Raw genomic sequence first — 20,473 nt, forward strand, 5'->3', positions numbered from 1 at the left:
TATGTGTATGTGTGTGTGTGTAAATGGATGAGGGGTTTTATATAAAGACTACTGAATGAACAGAGAGATGGAGGGTTGCCTGAATAGGGTGTTAGAAATCCTTGTAAATGAGCTTTCAAAATGATCAATTTTATTGCTGCGCATACAATTCCACAGTTGATCTATGAATCTGATACTAAAAATATAATAGAATCGTGTGTAATTAATCAATGTTGAGCCTTTTAAAAGGCAATTACCGATACTGAAAACTCAGCAATTATGTAGTATTACTATTACGGAATGTTTTTCATTGAGAATCTTTAATAAGTTTTAGTTTTTGCAAACCGCAAAAAATTACCTAAATTAGTTTTCGAGAAATACTCATTATCATTAAGCTATTTTTTTTATTATGCTTAATGATAACATTATTATTATTGATGGGACAAAAACTATCTAGTCAGTAAAAAGTTTTAAATGCTTTAATTACAATGCAAGTAATAAAAATGATAATTTTAATGAGGAATAAACTATTCAAAACACGATAGTCTGTGGCAATAAATAATTTTTCACGAGTACGAGTACTTATATACATCTTGATAAAAATAATAACCATAATTGGACTAAATAAAATTCAATTTATCATCCAATAGTATTTAATTGAAATATAAAACCCTGTAATTGTAAAAAAACACTCGGTGGAAAAATAATTGAGAGAATTTATATTGATGGTCAATAGAGCGATTTTTTAAATTTAAGTTGTAATTTTCTACACAGAAAAAAATCATTTTTGACGATAAATTTCGTCTTATCATAAAAAAATTTATGTTTTTAGTTCATAGTTGAAAAAATTTCTTGAGATGATAAATTTTTTTTTCCTGTAAAAATTAAATTACAAATAACAAATTCTTTGTTTTATAACAGCAGTGAAATCCGTAAAATTTTATTACCGTAACGTAAACTAGGACTTTTCAGATTCCGAATAATTCGACTAAAAGAATAAAATTATTCTTACTGTCAATAATAATTTAAAAAATTAATTAACAAGCAATTACGTCAATGAAATTCATCTTTTTAGTTTTTGTCAAAGTGAACTATAATTGATAAAATTCAAAAAGTTTAAAAAGTTCTTGAAAGAAAAGGTATTTTTCTTGCTTACGTGGATCTTTACATCATTTGATACTAGCATGGGTTTAAAAGTTATTTTTTAAAATATTTTATTTTTAATAAAAAAATAAAAAAGCATTTTACTAAAAAGAAAAACTATAAATGCGCTTGCGTATCATGACTTTTCGACATCGGCGTCGACGCGACCCTTGCCTCGTTTTGTTGGCGCATCTTGCGATTGTATTAGTAATTCTAATAGTATATATATATATCTCTAATGAGAAATTTCCAACCCAAAAAGGGGTAAGTTGGTTATCGTTGACAGTAGAACTAGTGTACGTCCAACGACGAGGACGACGGGGTTACTACACGACGGTGGTAACGACACCATGCCGTCGTTTATTATCACACATAATCAACATCAGGTAAATTATACTTAAAAGTGATTTATTTCATTAGTTTTCACATACAAATTCAAAAAATATCTATGTATATATATATATTATCATTCACTTATCATTAAATGTGCACCGCTGTGATACCCGCTATCTTTGATCTCTCCATTAGTGGATTTAAGTGACGGACAATTTATCCAGAATAATATTTTTTTTTTCTAAAAACTAAATCAATATGGCGGGAAAATTGGGCCTTTTATTGCTGCTTTTTTTTTTTCAAAAAGGCTTCGAAATTAGTGATTTTTTTTTAATCATTCAAAAGAGTGATCTCCAAATCAGTATTTAGGAAAATGACTTTTTGATTATAGTTGTTATTGTTTTGAGTGATTAATTCGCTTTTGCGAACCGATTGACTCATTAAATCATCCTGCTTGAGTGATCAACCGTAACTGGTAGTGCTTGGTCGCGTTATATATATTTATATATACATATATATAATGAAATACAAGGATAAATTGATAGATGTCTATGTGTATGTATATTATAGAAAAGGGCTTATCTCAGAGGCTGTATATACGAAACAAGAGAACCGATTATCGATTATCGCAAATCACTATAAATAAATCTCTCTTGGAAAGCTCAACTTTCTCTCTCTCTCTCTTTATAGTAAACGTAAATGTCGTGATATATATTTTATATACTTAGTATATTGCTATTAATACGGTTATTGTGTTATTTTATTAAAAATACATAATTACATTTAAATATAATAATAGTAATTGTGAGTAGATTATTTATTGACGAGAATTATTATTCGCTGAGATATTAATTAATTTAAACTCCATTTATATTATGTATAACATTTATAATAAAGTTTTACATTGAGGTAAAACAATTTTATTATTACTAGGATGCGTGTGTGTGAGTGTGTGTGTTTGTGTGTAAGTCTACTTACATATTAGAGAGTTTCGTGATAAGTTAAATGCTTTCAACACTCACGATGTGCAACATCACGCCAAGGTCATGTCTTTGAGCTTTCAACATTAAATTATAATATAATTCGTTAGTCAAAAGAAAGTTGTCTTATTATTAATTAAAAATTTTTTAATTTAATTGATAATCGCGTTTGAGAACTTTAATTATTAATAAATTTAATTTTTTTCATATAATTTTGATATAATTTATTATATTGAATGAAGAGATTTGATAGAATATTGACGTGTAAGTCAATAAAGATGAGTACAATGTAGTTAATGCAAGCAATTGGTGCATAATTAATGCAACAATAGTCGAACATAAGTAGAATTTAATAATTAATAGAGTATTTAGTTATCGATAAATTGATTATTTTCAAGGGTTAACGATTGGGTGAGTTCATAAAAGGATTAGTTTGATTATCTTTACAAAAATAACAACTAGGAAGTAATTGAAGATAATTTAGTAGATAGGGGTGAAATTGTTGGATAGATATGTAGAAATCTGGGCATGTATTTTTTGAAAGTTGGAATTAAATTGATACAGTGAAGTTGTATATATTGGAACATAACTGCAATTACGGAATATTTACTTTGGAAATTGAATAGTACGTCGTAAAAAGTGATATACGTTAGTGCTGTAATAGAAATACTAATTAAAATTTATAAAAAAATACTGACGAAAGAAAAATGTCATTCAATTTAATTTAAGTCTCTGAGTAAACTATTCGCAATTAAAATGCAAGTTCTGGCACCTAGAGTTTGAATTCACATTTATCGTATGTAAGACGTGTGAATATGAAACATTAAATAATACGCAATTATATACGTATGTGTGCTAATACAAGAACGCATGTTAAACTATTTTTAATACCATATTTAGTTTAATTTGCATTCACTTAAAATTTAAGTCAAAATATAGTTTGCACTCATTCGTTTCTAAAAGTCGAAAAATTTTTCTTTTGCTGAACTTCAAGTAGTGACGCACTTATATGACTTATTAAAATCTTGTAGGATTCAGCTGATGTGTTTTAGCTGTCTACAGCTTTATAAACTAAATCTTGCTACAGACTTAATGTCCCAAAGACTTTTTATTTTTTATCTAAAAAATTGTGTAAGCCAACACATGGCTCGTTGGTAAAATTCCTTACACATTTCTTGAGCAAAACTTGCGCCAGAAATCAATTAAAATGCAACAATATCTTGTGGAAAAAATTGAAGTCAATTTATTGCATCTTTGAAAAAATATTGTATAAATGTATATTTCAACTAACACAGTTCATTTATAGATGCACTATACTACTGTATCATAAATAAAGTAGATCGGTAACAAGTGCATCATTATTTTTCACCAACATAACACCACTATGTTACAATTTTGCCAAATTAAATTTATTATCACAACTATATCAGATAACATCTGTAGCATTATTTGTTTTTACAATGAAGCCTTGTAGCAATTTATATTTCTATCATATACAACTGTGCCAAATACTGTTATAACTTATAACACACAATATTAATGGGAAACAGTACTTTTACTACGAACAAACTATCTCTACTTTATAGCCAACTACAAAATTTATAATTATTTTAAACGACACATTTTTGGCAATTAATTTGAATTTCAAAACTAAAACCATTTCATTGAATTAAATGATATTTTTTAGTTTGTGATTAAAAACTTTAAGAAATCCATACAGAAATAATAGACGAAAGTGCGGAAATCCACAGAAATCCGTCCAAATACATCATAAGAATTCATGGGAATTCATAGTAATCTCTATGGATGCTTGTATGGAATTTTTAGTTAGGAACGACTCTCATTATTATAGAAACGTTTCTTATGTTAAATTATCATCGAATAATGGTAATAGTTTCAATGTTACGTATGAATAGTTTCCATGATTTTATCCAGAAAGTATTTTGAAAAATATTTATTCTCATGATATTCTGTAGGAATAAAATCGCTAAAATGTTGTATCTATTTCTTGAAATTTATCTTGGTTTACATTGTATAATATTGTGTTATCGGTAAACTGAGGTTAAACTGGACTTGCATCCAACGAAGTTAATTCTATCCAATTATTCAAAGGTAAACATAGAGTGTTCATTTAGCCATTCATAACTTGTAGTGATATTGTACGTAGACTATTTCAATTGAGATTTTAAGCTTAAACTGATTTTAACAAAATTATTTTAATTAGTCTATAGTTATCGTTATATATATATATATACTATTATTATAGTTATTTAATGCAGTTAAAATAATTATTGCAAGGCAGCAAATATGGAGAATATTGTGCAGTTGCGTTAGTTAAATTTGTACAGGCACAAGACTTAATTACTTGATTTCTGCAATAATTATGAGCTTGTCATACTAAAATATTGCAGTTGGTATGACTGTAAGAGTTAATATTTTTAAACGGGTGTTAATATAAGCACGCGTTCCAAAAATTTAAAAATAACTAGATTATCCCAATTCATTAATTAGGAAAAATTCCGAAATATCTAAAAATGATAATACGGAAAATTATACTGACAGTATTTGCCGTTTTAAAATAAATTTTTAAGTTATTATTTTTATATCACGGAATATATTTTACAGGTCGAGTAAAAAAATAACCGACTTATTCTTAGCAATTTAATTAAGCGAACTTGTGAGTCATTTTATAAAAAAATTGTGACAGTTTAATTAAATAATTTTATAAAGTTTCGAGAAAATTAACTAATACATCAGCTTCACATTTCATTATGTTTTTTTTTTTTAAATTTTAAAATAAAGAAAAAAATAATATGCTCATTTGAGTTCCGTCTGACTAGACTTAAACTTGTTTAATTGAATAACTGGTTGAAAAGTTTAAAGCTTCGAATGATATGTTAATTATAGCTGGGGCAGGTTGATATCAAAACTAAAATTACCAAATTACGTTTAACTAAAATAAACAAGTATAAAAATATTTATTATACACAAACATGTTAGCTTTCTGAAATAAATATGAGCAAGTTACTTTTTCATTAAAAATAACAATAAAAAAAAAAATATTTTCGACACTTACTAATTGTCTTTTATGTAAACTATGTTAATTATTAAAATAATAAAAAAAACATAATCTAAATTTTATTACAGTTTATAATACATAATATATCTATTGTAATACGGATGATACTTTTAAGATTCTCTTATAATTTTTTTATTCACGGCCAGGGCCATTAACTCAACGAAAATTTTAATACTTACCGCGTGATTTTCTTTTTTTATACATTATAGAGAACAGCTTATTATTTTTTTTTTTTTATTTTTATTTTAACACTTTATAGAAAACTTTAAATTAAATTACAAGCTGACAGACTTTCGTTACAAAGAAAAGAAAGTTACGTCACACACATTTTTTATTTTACTGCGGAAGAAATGAAATAAAAAAAATTACAGTTTCAATAAATAATTTAAGAGTTTTATTAAAAGCTTAGTCAAAAGTACATTTTAAATTGTAAAACTTACTACACTGTAAAAAATTCGCGGAGTGAATGCGGATTAAATTCGGAGTGAATGCGGAGTGAATGAATTTTTAATTATTCACTCCCCTCGGAGTGAAATTCATTCCGCAGGGGAGTTTTCGCGGAGTAGATAATTTTTTATTAATTTAATCCCTCCGGAGTGAAATTCACTCCGGAGCGGAGTTTTGAAAATATTATTAATAAAATATAACTCCACATAATAAAATCGAAGTAAAAATTCGCGTATTACATTATTGATCAGCTGATATGCACACACATACACACGCACACATTTGCACACACCTAAACACACACATGCACGCAAACACACACTCGCACACACACACACACATTGTTTAGCAGTTTAATATAAATTAATATAAATTTATTTAAGTATTAAAACTCCGGACCGGAGTGAATTGGGAGTGAAATAAAATCCGCGTCACTCCGAGATCACTCCGCTAAAAAAAAACTCCCAATTCATTCCGCATGCGGAGTGATTTTTTTAAAACTCCGGATCTCCGAGTGGCGGAGTGAATCCGGAGTGAATTCAGATTTTATTTCACTCCCAATTCACTCCGGATTTTTTACAGTGTACTGAGAATCTTACATATTTAATATAATTATTATTTTAAAGTGTAATTTTTACTGTTTTATTTTTTGTGATTAGAAAACTAATACAAAGTACCACCTGGCAGCCCGAGTAAAAAGTAAATTCCTTGAAATTAATTGAGGTAAAAAATAATTATCGCATCTTTTTCTTGCCTACTTCAGTTCACTCTTTGAATTTGATCCTTCTTTGTTTCGCGCATTTGATTGTTTTTGTTTTTGTCGAACTTGAGGCACTTAGATAAATGTTTTTATACGAGTGTCTTTTGTTACTGTAGCGAAAAACAAAAACAAAACTACCAATTAATTAATTCCTCATTTAACTTGATTTATTTTACCAAACAAATCCATTTACTCTATTTCAGATATATCGTTCTATTGTTAACGATTGGCATTAGAAACAAAAAAAAACAAAATAGAAAATAAATAAAAACCTGGTGTTTTAAAACGAGATACAGTTGACCTGAAAAACCCAATATTCTGTAGAGAAAAATTGTACCCAGTTTTTTTCGTTGTTTCCGATACGACACTCAGCCATTTTTTATCTTACGTCTCTTACATCTCTGTCGAAAGTTGCCCAATTACATTTACCAATAAAGTCGAAAAGTAATTAAAGACTGATATTATTCAGGATAATTGTAGAAAGTATTATAAATCGGGATTAGATAAGATGGTAATTTTTTTTCAGTGTCAAATTAATAACTCGATTAAAAATTTTAAGTAACACAATGATGGCAAACGTCGTCTCAACACGGACGGTTTTTTAACACAGTTTCAAAAAAAATTTAGTTAACTGTGTAAATGAAATAATAAATTAAAGTTATCAAAGGCTTCTCCGTATTATTTGCGGGGTATTACACAGAACTGGATAAATTTCATTAATTAAATTAAACTGAATGTTTCCACGGTAATAAATTGTTTGGATAATTCACGTCGTAGATATGAAAAGATTTAAAAAAATTTGAAATAATGGAATTTTTTCCGTTTATTTGAACGAATGAAACAAGAAATTGCAGCAGCGAAAAGAAAAATTATTTGCTTTTGTTTTATGTGAAAAAATGAATAAAACAAAAAGTTGATGAATTTTTTATAATGTGACCTGCTAAATTGACCTTCTTTTAAAAAGTATACGATTTCCTGGACTTGTGTGAGCTTTTATACTAGATTATAGTATTGGTGACGAATAGTCTTCGAGTTTCAGCTCCCGTTTTTACTTGTTAATAAAACATTTGAATTCTATACTGCATACCAATTCGAAACCAATACTGTAATAGCTGAAAAAAGTATTTAAACAGTATCATAAATATTTTTTACATCTCACGTATAATCCATTAACCTAACGGTCATTTATATCCGAGAGCATTAATAATTCTGTGGCGTTACGATAGCCAAGGAGCCAAAACTCATAAAGACTCAATTTTTCCAGTAGAGTTCATTGGGAATCTTGGCTATTGCAGATCATCTTATAATCGGATTTTCAAAAAATTATGCGGCATAATTTTTAGAGAAAACCAGGACACGATTACTAATCTATTTCACGGAGAAAAAAGTATAGTAAAAATTACAATACTATAGTAAAATTTACTAACAGATATCAAAAAATACATTCTGTATTGTAATTATTACTAAACGTTTAGTAAAATTTACTAGTTAGTAATAATTACATAATAAGATATTAAAAATTACTATGCGTAATGTATTTTTTGCTAAAACGATTATATTTTTTACTATTTGTAAAGTAAATTTTCTAATACAATATAGGATTTGTTACTATACAAAATATTAAAAATTACTATACGCAATGGATTTTTTGCTAACACGATTATATTTTTTTACTATTTGTATAGTAAATTCTACTATGTATAGATAAAATTAAAAGTTGGTGGGGATAGCATATACAAAAATGTATTACAAGTTCTGAAACTTTTGTTCAAAGGACACATCGGGTCGTCAGACATTGGAAAGGACTCGCGCGCGGGAGATCAGGGTTCGAATCTCGGTTGAATCCAGTGATTTTTTAAAAAACAAAAATACACACCAACACCAATACAGATGACAGAAATAATAGTAATAATAATAAAAAGTTAAAAAACTATTAAATATTTAATTTAATTTTTTTCCATTCTAATATAGTAAAATTTACTAAACGGGATAGTAAAATTTACTAAACGACTTGTAAAATATGCTAATCTGTTTATGAATTTTTCATATAAATCATAAGCGTTTCAAGATTACTATCCAAATTTAGTAATTTTTCTCATTTTTTTCTCCGTGTGTAGTTTATAAAAATAACTCATTGATAAAATGACAACTTTGGTTCTTACTAGCCCACAAAAGTTTAAATTATTTTTAAAAATATTCACTCGAACAAGTAAATTCATCATGAATGTATGGATGCTGTATACTAAAAATAAAGTTATAAAGTAAGAAGTGCATAAAATTTTTTTACTTCTTTATAGTTCGAAAATACGTGAAGAAAACTCTCAACGATTTTTTACATTACAACAACTTTAATTAATTTTTTTTTTTTTTTCTTACTTTATTCTGTAATGTATTTAAATATATACATATCGTGTCGTTTTTATCCCCTTTAAAGGTTGTTTGCCCTACAGGCTAGTTAAACGCTTGAAAAAAAAAAAAAAAAGAAAAATCTCGTACGATAACGAGGACAGTTGTTACGTTTCAAGATATAAGTACTTAAGTGCATTGTATTCATTTCTTTATATATATTTATACGTAAATGTCATGACGTAAATAGAGATTTTGACAATTATGCAGGGTAAGTTTGTGAATACAAAAGCTAATACTTAGAATTAAACCGCGTTTAATTTTAAAATAAATGTTTCTATTGAGAAGTATAAATTTATATGCTATTTCATAATATAAATGTAAGTAGATAATAATGATAATAATAATAATAAACTTTTGAAATTGTTAATTCTATTATCATGACAACTAAAATTAACGATTAAATATTAAATGTTACGTGATGTGGAAGAACAATAAGGTTTATGCTTGGTTGAGTTTATTGTAGGGGTGAGTAAAGGGTGCAAGAGAATATACAAAGTTTAGTTTAGTTTCCTAGAAAGGGTATTCAGTTTATCGAAAGGTATTTGAGGGTGTCATGGTATTTTCATGAACGTCAAAATAGCTTATAAACTTTTTAAAAGGGTATTGACTATCGTACATCGTCTATATTTATTAATCATGTAATTTTGTCACCTAAAATAATTTCATTAAGCATAGAGTGTTAAGTTTACAATTAACTTTATAATAGTTTTACGTAGATAAATTTTTAAAAAACAACTTTAAGACAAAGTATAATTTTCTACAAGAAAATATTTGCTGAAAATGTATTATTTCACCAACTGAGAAGTTACTTTTTTATTTTTATTAACCCTCCTATCGTGGGGATGAAGGATTTTCTAACAGAACATTACTCAGCCTCAATATATATAGACATGCTAGCGCTAAAGTGAAATGCTCCAATAAAATATCCAGTAAAATCAATTTCAAAATATATAGATTAGGGTGGGTTGAAAAAAAACTTTTTTTTTGTTTTTCTTAGCATGGGGGTAGAATTTGTACCTTATAAAAAAAAAAATTTTCCAAGAAAAAAAAAATTTTTTTACTCAACATTTTGAGGTGGCCCACTCGTTTTTTAAATAAATAATTGATTAAACGGGGTAGTTCCAACGAAAAAATTTTTTTTTTGTCCAAAATCGTTGAAAACATCTTATAATTGTCGAATGTGATTTTTTCTTACTTCACTTTCGTTTTAATTCAAAAGAAAATGCTTTTCATTTTTTGATTTTTTACTTAAATTACAAAAATAATAGGAAAAAAATTTTTTCAACTTCTGACTTTTAATTAGCTTTCAAGGGGACACCCTACAGATTCTAGAACACCATGTAATTTTTTTCGTTGCGACTACTCCGTTTGATCAATTATTTATTTTAAAAACGAGTGGGCCACCTCAAAATGTTGAGTAAAAAAATTTTTTTTTCTTGGAAAATTTTTTTTTTTATAAGGTACAAATTCTACCCCCATGCTAAGAAAAACAAAAAAAAAGTTTTTTTTCAACCCACCCTAATATAGATATTCTTTGTATATAATTTACATAATTTGAGTCTGACAATAAATTATAAAAAAAAAATCTAAATTTATTTGAGTTTTCAATATCAGCCTATAATATGCTTGTGAGTTATTTAGCCCAAAAGAGTAAAGTACTAAAGGGAAAAGGGTAGAGAGAGAGAGAGAGAGAGAGAGAGAGAGAGAGAGAGAGAGAGAGAAATGGATAGTATTTGAAGTTGGTGTATAGAATTGCTTGTGAACTCGGTAACTAGTCCAGTCACTTTACAAGGTATCAAAGTGGAATCAAGGGTGGTTCGTATCCCCGGGGATTGAAAAACGTGAAATGGACTCGCGAGTGCCCACGAAACACGATTGCCAGGGATAGAGAAATTCATGTTGCGGTTGGACGTGATCCTCCATCGGGAATTATACATATATACGCTATTTCACTAGGATCAAATACGCCTATGTATATATATGTATAGATATCGGAATTTGTGAATTAGGAAAGGGAATAATCTACTGTCCCTGGTTACTATTTCCCTACATAATAATTTCATGAAACTTTAATTTCCCTATTTAAATTTTATTTGACCCAGTTATAAATAAATAATTTCGTTTTTTGATATTGACAATTTGAAGACATGTAGGAAAGAAAAATAAGATCAGTGAATTTGAATTTACGAAAATCCATTATTTACTTAGTGTCTAAAAAATGCGATAACGCATCGCTTGCAATCCATCTTTTGATAAATAATAAGCGTAGTTTTTTAAATTTATCCAATAAATTTTAAAATATTCATTTTTCATTAAAACTTTTCTGTCATCATTAATCATTCGAATCCGTACTTGAGAATTTCTATCCATGTCATAATATTCAATATAATATGAGGAAAAATTGGCACAAGAAAATCTCTTTATCACGATCTAAGTAATACTTTAAACTTAAAAACAACGATCGTCATCACTTTTATCTAGAATTTAAATGAAGGAAATAAAAAAATAATTAAAAAATTATTAACATTATCGTGAAATAACTGACTACGGTTAAAGTTACGTCAGATAAAAAACTTGAATAATAATATTTAAGAATATTGTAAGCGCTGAAAAAAAGTCGCATAATTTAGACTCATAAATTCGATAGTTTAAAAGTACGGGCATTAAAAAAATTTAATAAAAAGATTAAGTCTCATTTAATGATGATAAGTAATTGAAATTATTTTTAGACAATGACTAACTTGTAAAGTTTTCGCCGAAGTTGACTTAACTTGACAGTACCTACAATATTAAATATTATAAAATATAAGAAATATAAATTTGAATATTGTCAAAGTTTTTAATGAGTTTAATGAATATTATTACAGTCGACTACCCGATTTGATCCTCTTCCTCTCAATCGGCATTTATTGAGTCCAAACAGCTTCCCCTATTTAACCTTTCCATTGAGTTTCGTTACAGACAGAGTTTAGTGTGACAAAACATACATATATATTAGACTGATTCAAAAAAATCGACTAATTTTTTTTTCTTCATTATATCGAAAACATTGTAGGAAATGACGAAAAAAAAATACTGTGAAAGTTTGAGCTCTTAATATTAATATTAACAACTGCCGCATCGCGATTTTCTATTTCCCGTTTAAATAACATGGGAAAATTTATTTTTTAAGCTTTGGAATTTTGTAGCTCATGGTGGGACCAATACTTTTGAATGTTCAAGACTTATTCTTATGGGAAATTTGACGCTCTACAAAAAAAGTCTCTTATAATTTTTCGATATTTTTATTTCTTCGAAAGTAATTCGAAGTTAAAGTTAGATTGACGATAAATTTTCACATTTTTAAAATTTTTTGACGCAACCATCAACTTTATCCGAAAATTTTAGAGGACATTTTTTGTAGAGCATTTTATTTCCTACAACTTATCTCAGAGAAAATTTTCGATATTTCACTTAGATCGTATGTTATTTGCAATTAACTGAACATTTTCTTAAATAATCTAAATTTTGTTACTTAAAATAAATTATATTTAATTTCCAGTTAATTGCGAATAACTTACGACTTATGAGAAATATCGAAAATTTTCTCCGAGATAAGTTGTAGGAAATAAAATGCTCTACAAAAAATGTCCTCTAAAATTTTCGGATAAAGTTGATGGTTGCGTCAAAAAATTTTAAAAATGTGAAAATTTATCGTCAATCTAACTTTAACTTCGAATTACTTTCGAAGAAATAAAAATATCGAAAAATTATAAGAGACTTTTTTTGTAGAGCGTCAAATTTCCCATAAGATCATGTCTTGAACATTCAAAAGTATTGGTCCCACCATGAGCTACAAAATTCCAAAGCTTAAAAAATAAATTTTCCCATGTTATTTAAACGGGAAATAGAAAATCGCGATGCGGCAGTCGTTAATATTAATATTAAGAGCTCAAACTTTCACAGTATTTTTTTTTCGTCATTTCCTACAATATTTTCGATATAATGAAGAAAAAAAAAATTAGTCGATTTTTTTGAATCAGTCTAATATATATAATAGGTATATTACTTAGTATTAAAAGTTATTATTTAAATATGATGTAATTTTTTCAGAATAAAATAAGACAAGTATGAATGCAAGTGGTGAATCTGGCGGGACAATGTCCGGCGATGATTATACTGAAAGTTGCACAAGCAGTGAAGAAGATACTGGTGCTAATTTACCATCATGGGAAGCAGCAGCAGCATCATTAACTCTTGGTTTTTTAGTATTAGCAACAGTATTAGGGAATGCCTTAGTAATATTGTCAGTGTTTACATACCGGCCATTACGTATAGTTCAAAATTTTTTTATAGTATCACTGGCAGTTGCTGATTTGGCAGTAGCAATACTGGTAATGCCATTTAATGTTGCATATTTATTATTGGGTAAATGGATATTTGGTATTCATTTATGTAAATTATGGTTAACATGTGATGTATTGTGTTGTACAGCAAGTATACTTAATTTGTGTGCCATAGCCCTTGATCGTTATTGGGCAATAACAGATCCAATAAATTACGCACAAAAACGTACATTAAAACGTGTATTAGGAACAATTGCCGGTGTATGGATATTATCTGGTGCAATAAGTTCACCACCATTGGCCGGATGGAATGATTGGCCTGAAGAAATAGAACCCGGTACACCATGTCAATTGACCCAACGTCAGGGTTATGTTATTTATTCATCACTAGGTTCATTTTTTATTCCCCTATTGCTAATGAGTCTCGTTTATTTAGAAATATTTTTAGCAACACGTCGACGTTTACGTGAACGTGCACGTCAAAGTCGTTTTGGTATTGTTTCATCAACGCGTAATCGTGGTGGCGCTGGTGGTAATGCTGGAACTGGTGGTAATGGTGGTCGGGGGGGTCCTGGTGGCAGTCATGATCCAGATGACGCTGAAGAATCTGTTAGTAGTGAAACAAATCACAATGAACGTACGATTACAACACGTGTACACGGTAAACCAAGTTTAGTTGTTGTTGAAGATGATGCTGCTACTGAAGTAACACTAAATCCAACTCCATCACGAATTGGTAAACGTTCGGGTAATAGTGAGAAAAATAATCAAACTCCAACAGTTACTACAACAAATCCAAATGCTACAACTACAACTACAACCACAACAACCGTTTATCAATTTATTGAAGAACGTCAGAGAATTTCGTTATCTAAAGAACGACGTGCTGCACGTACACTTGGTGTTATAATGGGTGTTTTTGTTGTATGTTGGTTACCATTTTTCCTCATGTATGTTATTGTACCATTTTGTCCGGCATGTTGTCCATCTGACCGTATGGTTTATTTTATAACGTGGCTTGGTTACATCAATAGCGCACTTAATCCACTTATTTATACAATATTTAATCTTGATTATAGACGCGCATTTCGTCGGCTATTACATCTCGGTTGATATTATATTATTTTATCGGTTAAATTATTTATTATTTTATCTTAATAAGGAATTGCCACCTTTTCAAATTTTTTCTCTCTTTACTACATTTATATTTTAAAAGTAAGTTATTTTATTACGACTATAAACATCAGATGCAGTCCGAAAATTATCTGTTTTAATCTTACGGTACATTTTTCTCGAAATCCAATATCCGTTAGTTATTTGTTGCAGTGAAATTAAATAAACTCACAAATATTATAGTAAAACATCAAAACCGTTTTTCTATCAAAAAGTTTCTATTAAAATTGAATATCGTAGTAAAAAAAAAAATATACTGACAACCTGGTTGTGGTACAGTCGGTCACTCTATTAATTACTTCCCCTTCGCTAACTGATGTCGGCTTTTTAATTTCTACATAACAACAAAACAACGAAAATTTCATAAATTTTAAATATTAAAATTTTTTTTAGTTTATGAGAAAAATGTATCAAAAGGGCGTTAATTACTTTTGTAAAAAAACAATTTGAAAGTTGGCAGTTCCAAAAAAATTAAATAAAAATAAATATAAATTTTGTCGTACTAAGCCAATATCCCGTAAATTGAGATTTTTCTCAATAAATTCTATAATTTTTGGGTGAATCCAAATAACTGGAATATAATTTTTCCAACCCAAAATTATAGATTTAAGGTTGTATCGATTAAATATAATGAAAAAAAAAATTTTTCTACGAAATTGACCAAGACTTCAATTTAGATTAGTGAATAAAAAAAAAAAATAATAACAATAATAAATAAAAAGGTTGTAATTGTATTTAAATAATATTCCTGAATCAGGAATTTGTAATAATTTTTTTTTTTTTTATAAACGTATGTCTGCATTTTCCCTCAATTTTATTTTCTTTACAAGACGCACATATTTTATTCTCTCGTCGATAAGTGTCTTGGATCCTACGGCAAATCGAGAAAAATGGAAAAAATTTAATGTAAATTGAGCGAAGGCTGCGTCATGTAAAAATAAAGAAAATAACTTTAGTATTGATAAAAAAAAATCGGCAGATAAACGTTTAAAAATTTCTTTTTTTTCGTCAAAAAAAGTAACATTATACTTATCATTATTAAAATAATATATCGAAAATAACTTTTTAGCAACGACGAAGACTTGTGTAGAATCGGTAGTGAACCTCTACCAATCGTTATTATATTATACTAATTCCAAGTATTAAGGTTGTGAGTATTATTAAAAAAAACAGAAAAAAATTATAACTAAAAAAAAAAAATCAAGAAACAAAAAAATCTATATAAGAACAATGAACATTTAAAAATAATAATAAAAACAATAAAAATAAAATGAAAATTCTTACGTAAGTCGTACAGCATATCGACTTAGCCATTATGCGATAACGTTTTAATGAAAAAAAAAAAATAATAATAATAATAAGTAAGAATTTTAACTAAATGTCCGATATGCACTCGGAATATTATTATTATAACTCTAATAAGGTTGTGATAAGGTTGTGAGATATACAATTATATATATTAATTCTTAGCCGTGCTTTGAATGGAAAACTTAATAATTTAAATAAAAAAATATGATATTCATATTATTATAATTATTATTGTGATTATAATTATTATTAGAGGTGAAGAATTCATTACTTTCCTGGATAATTGAAAGTTTTGAGACATTTCTACGTGCTCTGTTGTTTGAGAATAATCGATAGACTACCGAGTTGTGACATTATATATATCTAAGTAAAGTATCACATCCCTATATCTAAAACCAGGTACAGGAACAAAACCGCCATCGAGTATTGCACGATATGAACTTTGTTTATGAGACTCGGAGGTTTTATGTTTCTACAACTTTAAATTGTTTTACTATAACACTACATCTAGTATAGTCATGTCTAGATGTCTAGTCTACAGTTATATATGACTTTAATATTGTTCACTATTAGAATCGGATGCATATAGTGTCAAATTTCATTGCTATTGTAAATTCAATTTTGAACTTTGATTAATTGCTGTCGGTATGCAATAGAAAACAATTTTTCACCGAACCTGCACCGAGAGTTTAAATTCCTGAGCTTAGAGGGAAGAAAGTCATATTTTTCTCTTATGGAAATAAATAATAAAAATTAGAGCATGCGCCATTTTTCAAACAGATTAAAATTTAAACTTTCAGGTGCAAATCTGGTGAAAAATCTTATGCACACCACAGAAGAGGTAGGACGTCCCATCTGCATGATTGCCATTATACATGCGGCTTGGAAAATCCTAATTTCCGCTCCTGGTGTGTAATAGGGTGGGTTGAAAAAAAACTTTTTTTTTGTTTTTCTTAGCATGGGGGTAGAATTTGTACCTTATAAAAAAAAAAATTTTCCAAGAAAAAAAAAATTTTTTTACTCAACATTTTGAGGTGGCCCACTCGTTTTTAAAATAAATAATTGATCAAACGGGGTAGTCCCAACGAAAAAAATTACATGGTGTTCTAGAATCTGTAGGGTGTCCCCTTGAAAGCTAATTAAAAGTCAGAAGTTGAAAAAAATTTTTTCCTATTATTTTTGTAATTTAAGTAAAAAATCAAAAAATGAAAAGCATTTTCTTTTGAATTAAAACGAAAGTGAAGTAAGAAAAAATCACATTCGACAATTATTAGATGTTTTCCACAATTTTGGACAAAAAAAAATTTTTTCGTTGGAACTACCCCGTTTAATCAATTATTTATTTAAAAAACGAGTGGGCCACCTCAAAATGTTGAGTAAAAAAATTTTTTTTTTTTATAAGGTACAAATTCTACCCCCATGCTAAGAAAAACGAAAAAAGTTTTTTTTCAACCCACCCTAGTGTGTAATATACTATTAGATCACGGGAGTAAATTAAAACAATAGATTCATTTTTTATAAATATTAAATTTTTTTTTTTTCAATAGTCACTACTCGGTTGCCTTGAAAAAAAATCTTGAGATGGTACATAGATGTATGATAAGCCGATTCTCCTTGAGCTACTCTTAAATATGTATATATATATATCGTGAATTTTAGTCTCTTCTTTCTTCTAGCCTTTCATTTTTATCTTTACTTAACTCTTTTAAGATACATTATTGTCTTATTATGTTTAAGTGAGTAAAAAGATAGTCAAGGGATTTAATCTTTTGTTTAAAGTGTACTAGAATATTCTATTGAAATATGATAGGATCTTTATATTGAAACAATTACGCTTTATTTTATTAATTAATATTCTTATTTGTAAATAATATAACATAAATATTTTTTTTATATTTTTAGTGAAAATTAAATTGAATTTAAATAAATGAGCTCTATAGCAAAAGTGGTTGTTGTTAAGAAAAAAAAAGTTGACTAAAAATAGCATGAAGAAAAAAAAAAAGGAAATAACTAAAGAGAATGAAAAAGCACTACTTCTCGAGAGTGTTTACTTGGTCAAATAACTCTTCGTGCTGTTGTTAAAAAAAGGCTACTCATGCGGCTTTCAAGTCATTTTCATTTCTCGTAAAAAGGGAAATAAAAAAGTAAATCATAAAAAATAGCTAAGAATTATTAATGGCTATAAACACGAAAAATACTTCAAAGTAATTATGAGTTTGAGGGTTAAAATTATATTTATTTTATGAGCTTTAATTAATTTTAAAATACTGCTCTAATTCACAAACATAAAATACATTTTTTTAACAATTCTAAAAAATCTATAATTAAAAACTTTTAAAGTTTCTTTATGTTTATTTATTTTTTAAGTGTACGCACTGCTCTACCAACTGAACTATCCAAGATTCTAGTTTATAAGTTACATTAATTTATTTTTTAAGTGTACGCACTGCTCTACCAACTGAACTATCCAAGATTTTAGTTTATAAGTTACATTAATTTATTTTTTAAGTGTACACACTGCTCTACCAACTGAACTATCCAAGATTCTAGTTTATAAGTTACATTAATTTATTTTTATACAAATACCTCCAACATTGATGCCTTCCCTTTATTGTAGTTTTTAAATATCTTGTTTAAAATAATTTACACAAAGAATATCTCAAGGAGAATATTAGGGCCTGGTTGCCCATGACGTAATCTTTACATTATCTAAAGAAAAAAAAAATAATTATAGGTATATATATATATATATATATTTATGTAATTTACGCATACGAGTGAATAATAAATAAAATTAATCACTCATATTCGTACTTTACCGTATAGATAAATAATAAATTTAAGTGATAAAATAAAAAAAAATACTCAGTTGGTTGTGATTTATAAGTATAGCAATATACAGGAAGCCGGTGGGAGTTAAGTCATTTTGGTGAAATTTTATGCCTGAATGTGTTCTTAATAGAAAATGGAATAATAATAAAAATGATATGTTTTGTCAAACAGATAAAGAGAAAAGATATTACTTATTTTAAAATTATCTCAATGTTTAAATCCACGTATATTTGAATTTAATGAATTTAAATCTTATGAATACATAAAATATGTGCAAGTAAATAAGGACGTATTATACTTAATAATGATGAATTAAAAAATATAAAGGATAAATTACTTATGGTAATTTATTAAAGATTTAAAAAAAAAATTTAGAGTGAAAACGAAATAAAAGTTAAAGAATAAGAATTTAAAAAAAAAAGACATAACTCCTCTGGCATTTTTTCGACTGCGTGTAAATAATTCTCCCTGAATAACAAAAAAAGATCAGTCGATTAATTGAAATATAAAAAAATAATAATAATAATGTTACCACATGAGTAATTATTAAAATAAAAATGAAAATTTATTTACAAAAAGAAATTTATTAATTATAAGTGAAATATTAATTAGCTTTAATTTATTGTTATTTATTTATTATTTTTAATAAATTTTAATTATTAAATCCAGTAGTTATTTCATTATCACAAGCAATAAATAACAGTAATTATTTTTAAATTAAATTTCAAGGGAATATGGGACAAAATCAAATCATTTTTTTTTTTTTTTTGCCTCAATAATAGTATCCAATTTTGACCCGAAAATTTACCGAAAATATCGTGTCTCATTTTGCCCCGGATCCCTCCATTTAATAAAATTATCAACCGCAATAAAAATATATATAACTAACGAAACAATAAATGGTTTAATTATTGGATTTAATAATAAATAAATAAATATTGTACAAAATAATAAAATAATTTATATAATTTTTACCTTTCGTCCTTGCGTAAAATAAAATATATAAAAAAAAAAATTAAATTAATATAAATAAAATTGTGTATTTGATTTTACAAAGTTATTTATAATTTATAAATGAATAAATAAAAAAATAATTAAAAAAATGATCAAGCTATGTTGATAATTAGCGTTTATTTTATATAGTTTTATAAAGATAAAAAAAAATATTAATAATAATAATAAAGTTTAAAGCTATTTCAAGAAATGGATTGAGTAGAGGGTGATTTTTTAAGTACGCAGGCGTGGAAAATAGTCGATATATGTGCCGGTAAAGCTTGCCTGAGCCCCAGGACTCACCTGACGTGTCCGATAACATAGAATAGTGCACTAGTATATATATAAATATATATATATAGGCCAAAGACTAAATAATCCATTTATTCTTCTTTTCTATACGTAAATTCTTACACCTTTTGAATTCTAATAACAAGAGGGTTGCTACCCTATTTTCATAGTTTTCATATATTATTCATTTGTAACATTAATTTTTTTTTTTCCATTGTTTTTCATTTGACGAAAAATATCTAAAAACTTTTTTAATATAAATTTATTTTTGGTATCAAAATAATTTGAATTATTATTCAAAAAAATTGCTAACTTATATATAAAGTTAATCAGTTTTTTTTATGTCTGAAACTTTGTTATCGTTGATGACAAAAAAAAACGTTAAGTTATTGGTAAAAAAAATAACGTAAAATTTTATTAA

General features: G+C 27.2%; 2 protein-coding genes across 2 annotated transcripts in view; one reads left to right on the top strand and one right to left on the bottom strand.

The window, feature by feature from the left end:
• The window catches only part of LOC130678176 (cyclic AMP response element-binding protein A), an 80,346-nt gene that overhangs the window by 18,838 nt on the left and 41,035 nt on the right, over window positions 1-20,473 (bottom strand). The gene's annotated exons all lie outside the window — the stretch shown is intronic.
• Window positions 1,148-20,148, top strand: LOC130678177 (putative tyramine receptor 2). The gene is made up of 2 exons (XM_057485225.1): window positions 1,148-1,508; window positions 13,223-20,148. The coding sequence occupies exon 2, from the start codon at window positions 13,240-13,242 to the stop codon at window positions 14,566-14,568; it is 1,329 nt and encodes a 442-aa protein (XP_057341208.1). The 5' UTR covers window positions 1,148-1,508; window positions 13,223-13,239; the 3' UTR covers window positions 14,569-20,148.

Source organism: Microplitis mediator, chromosome 1 (genome assembly GCF_029852145.1).
Source record: "Microplitis mediator isolate UGA2020A chromosome 1, iyMicMedi2.1, whole genome shotgun sequence".
NCBI lineage: Eukaryota > Metazoa > Arthropoda > Insecta > Hymenoptera > Braconidae > Microplitis > Microplitis mediator.

Excerpts from the sequence above, each read along its gene's own strand:
- LOC130678177 (XM_057485225.1), top strand. The coding sequence starts at position 13,240 with ATGAATGCAAGTGGTGAATCTGGCGGGACAATGTCCGGCGATGATTAT.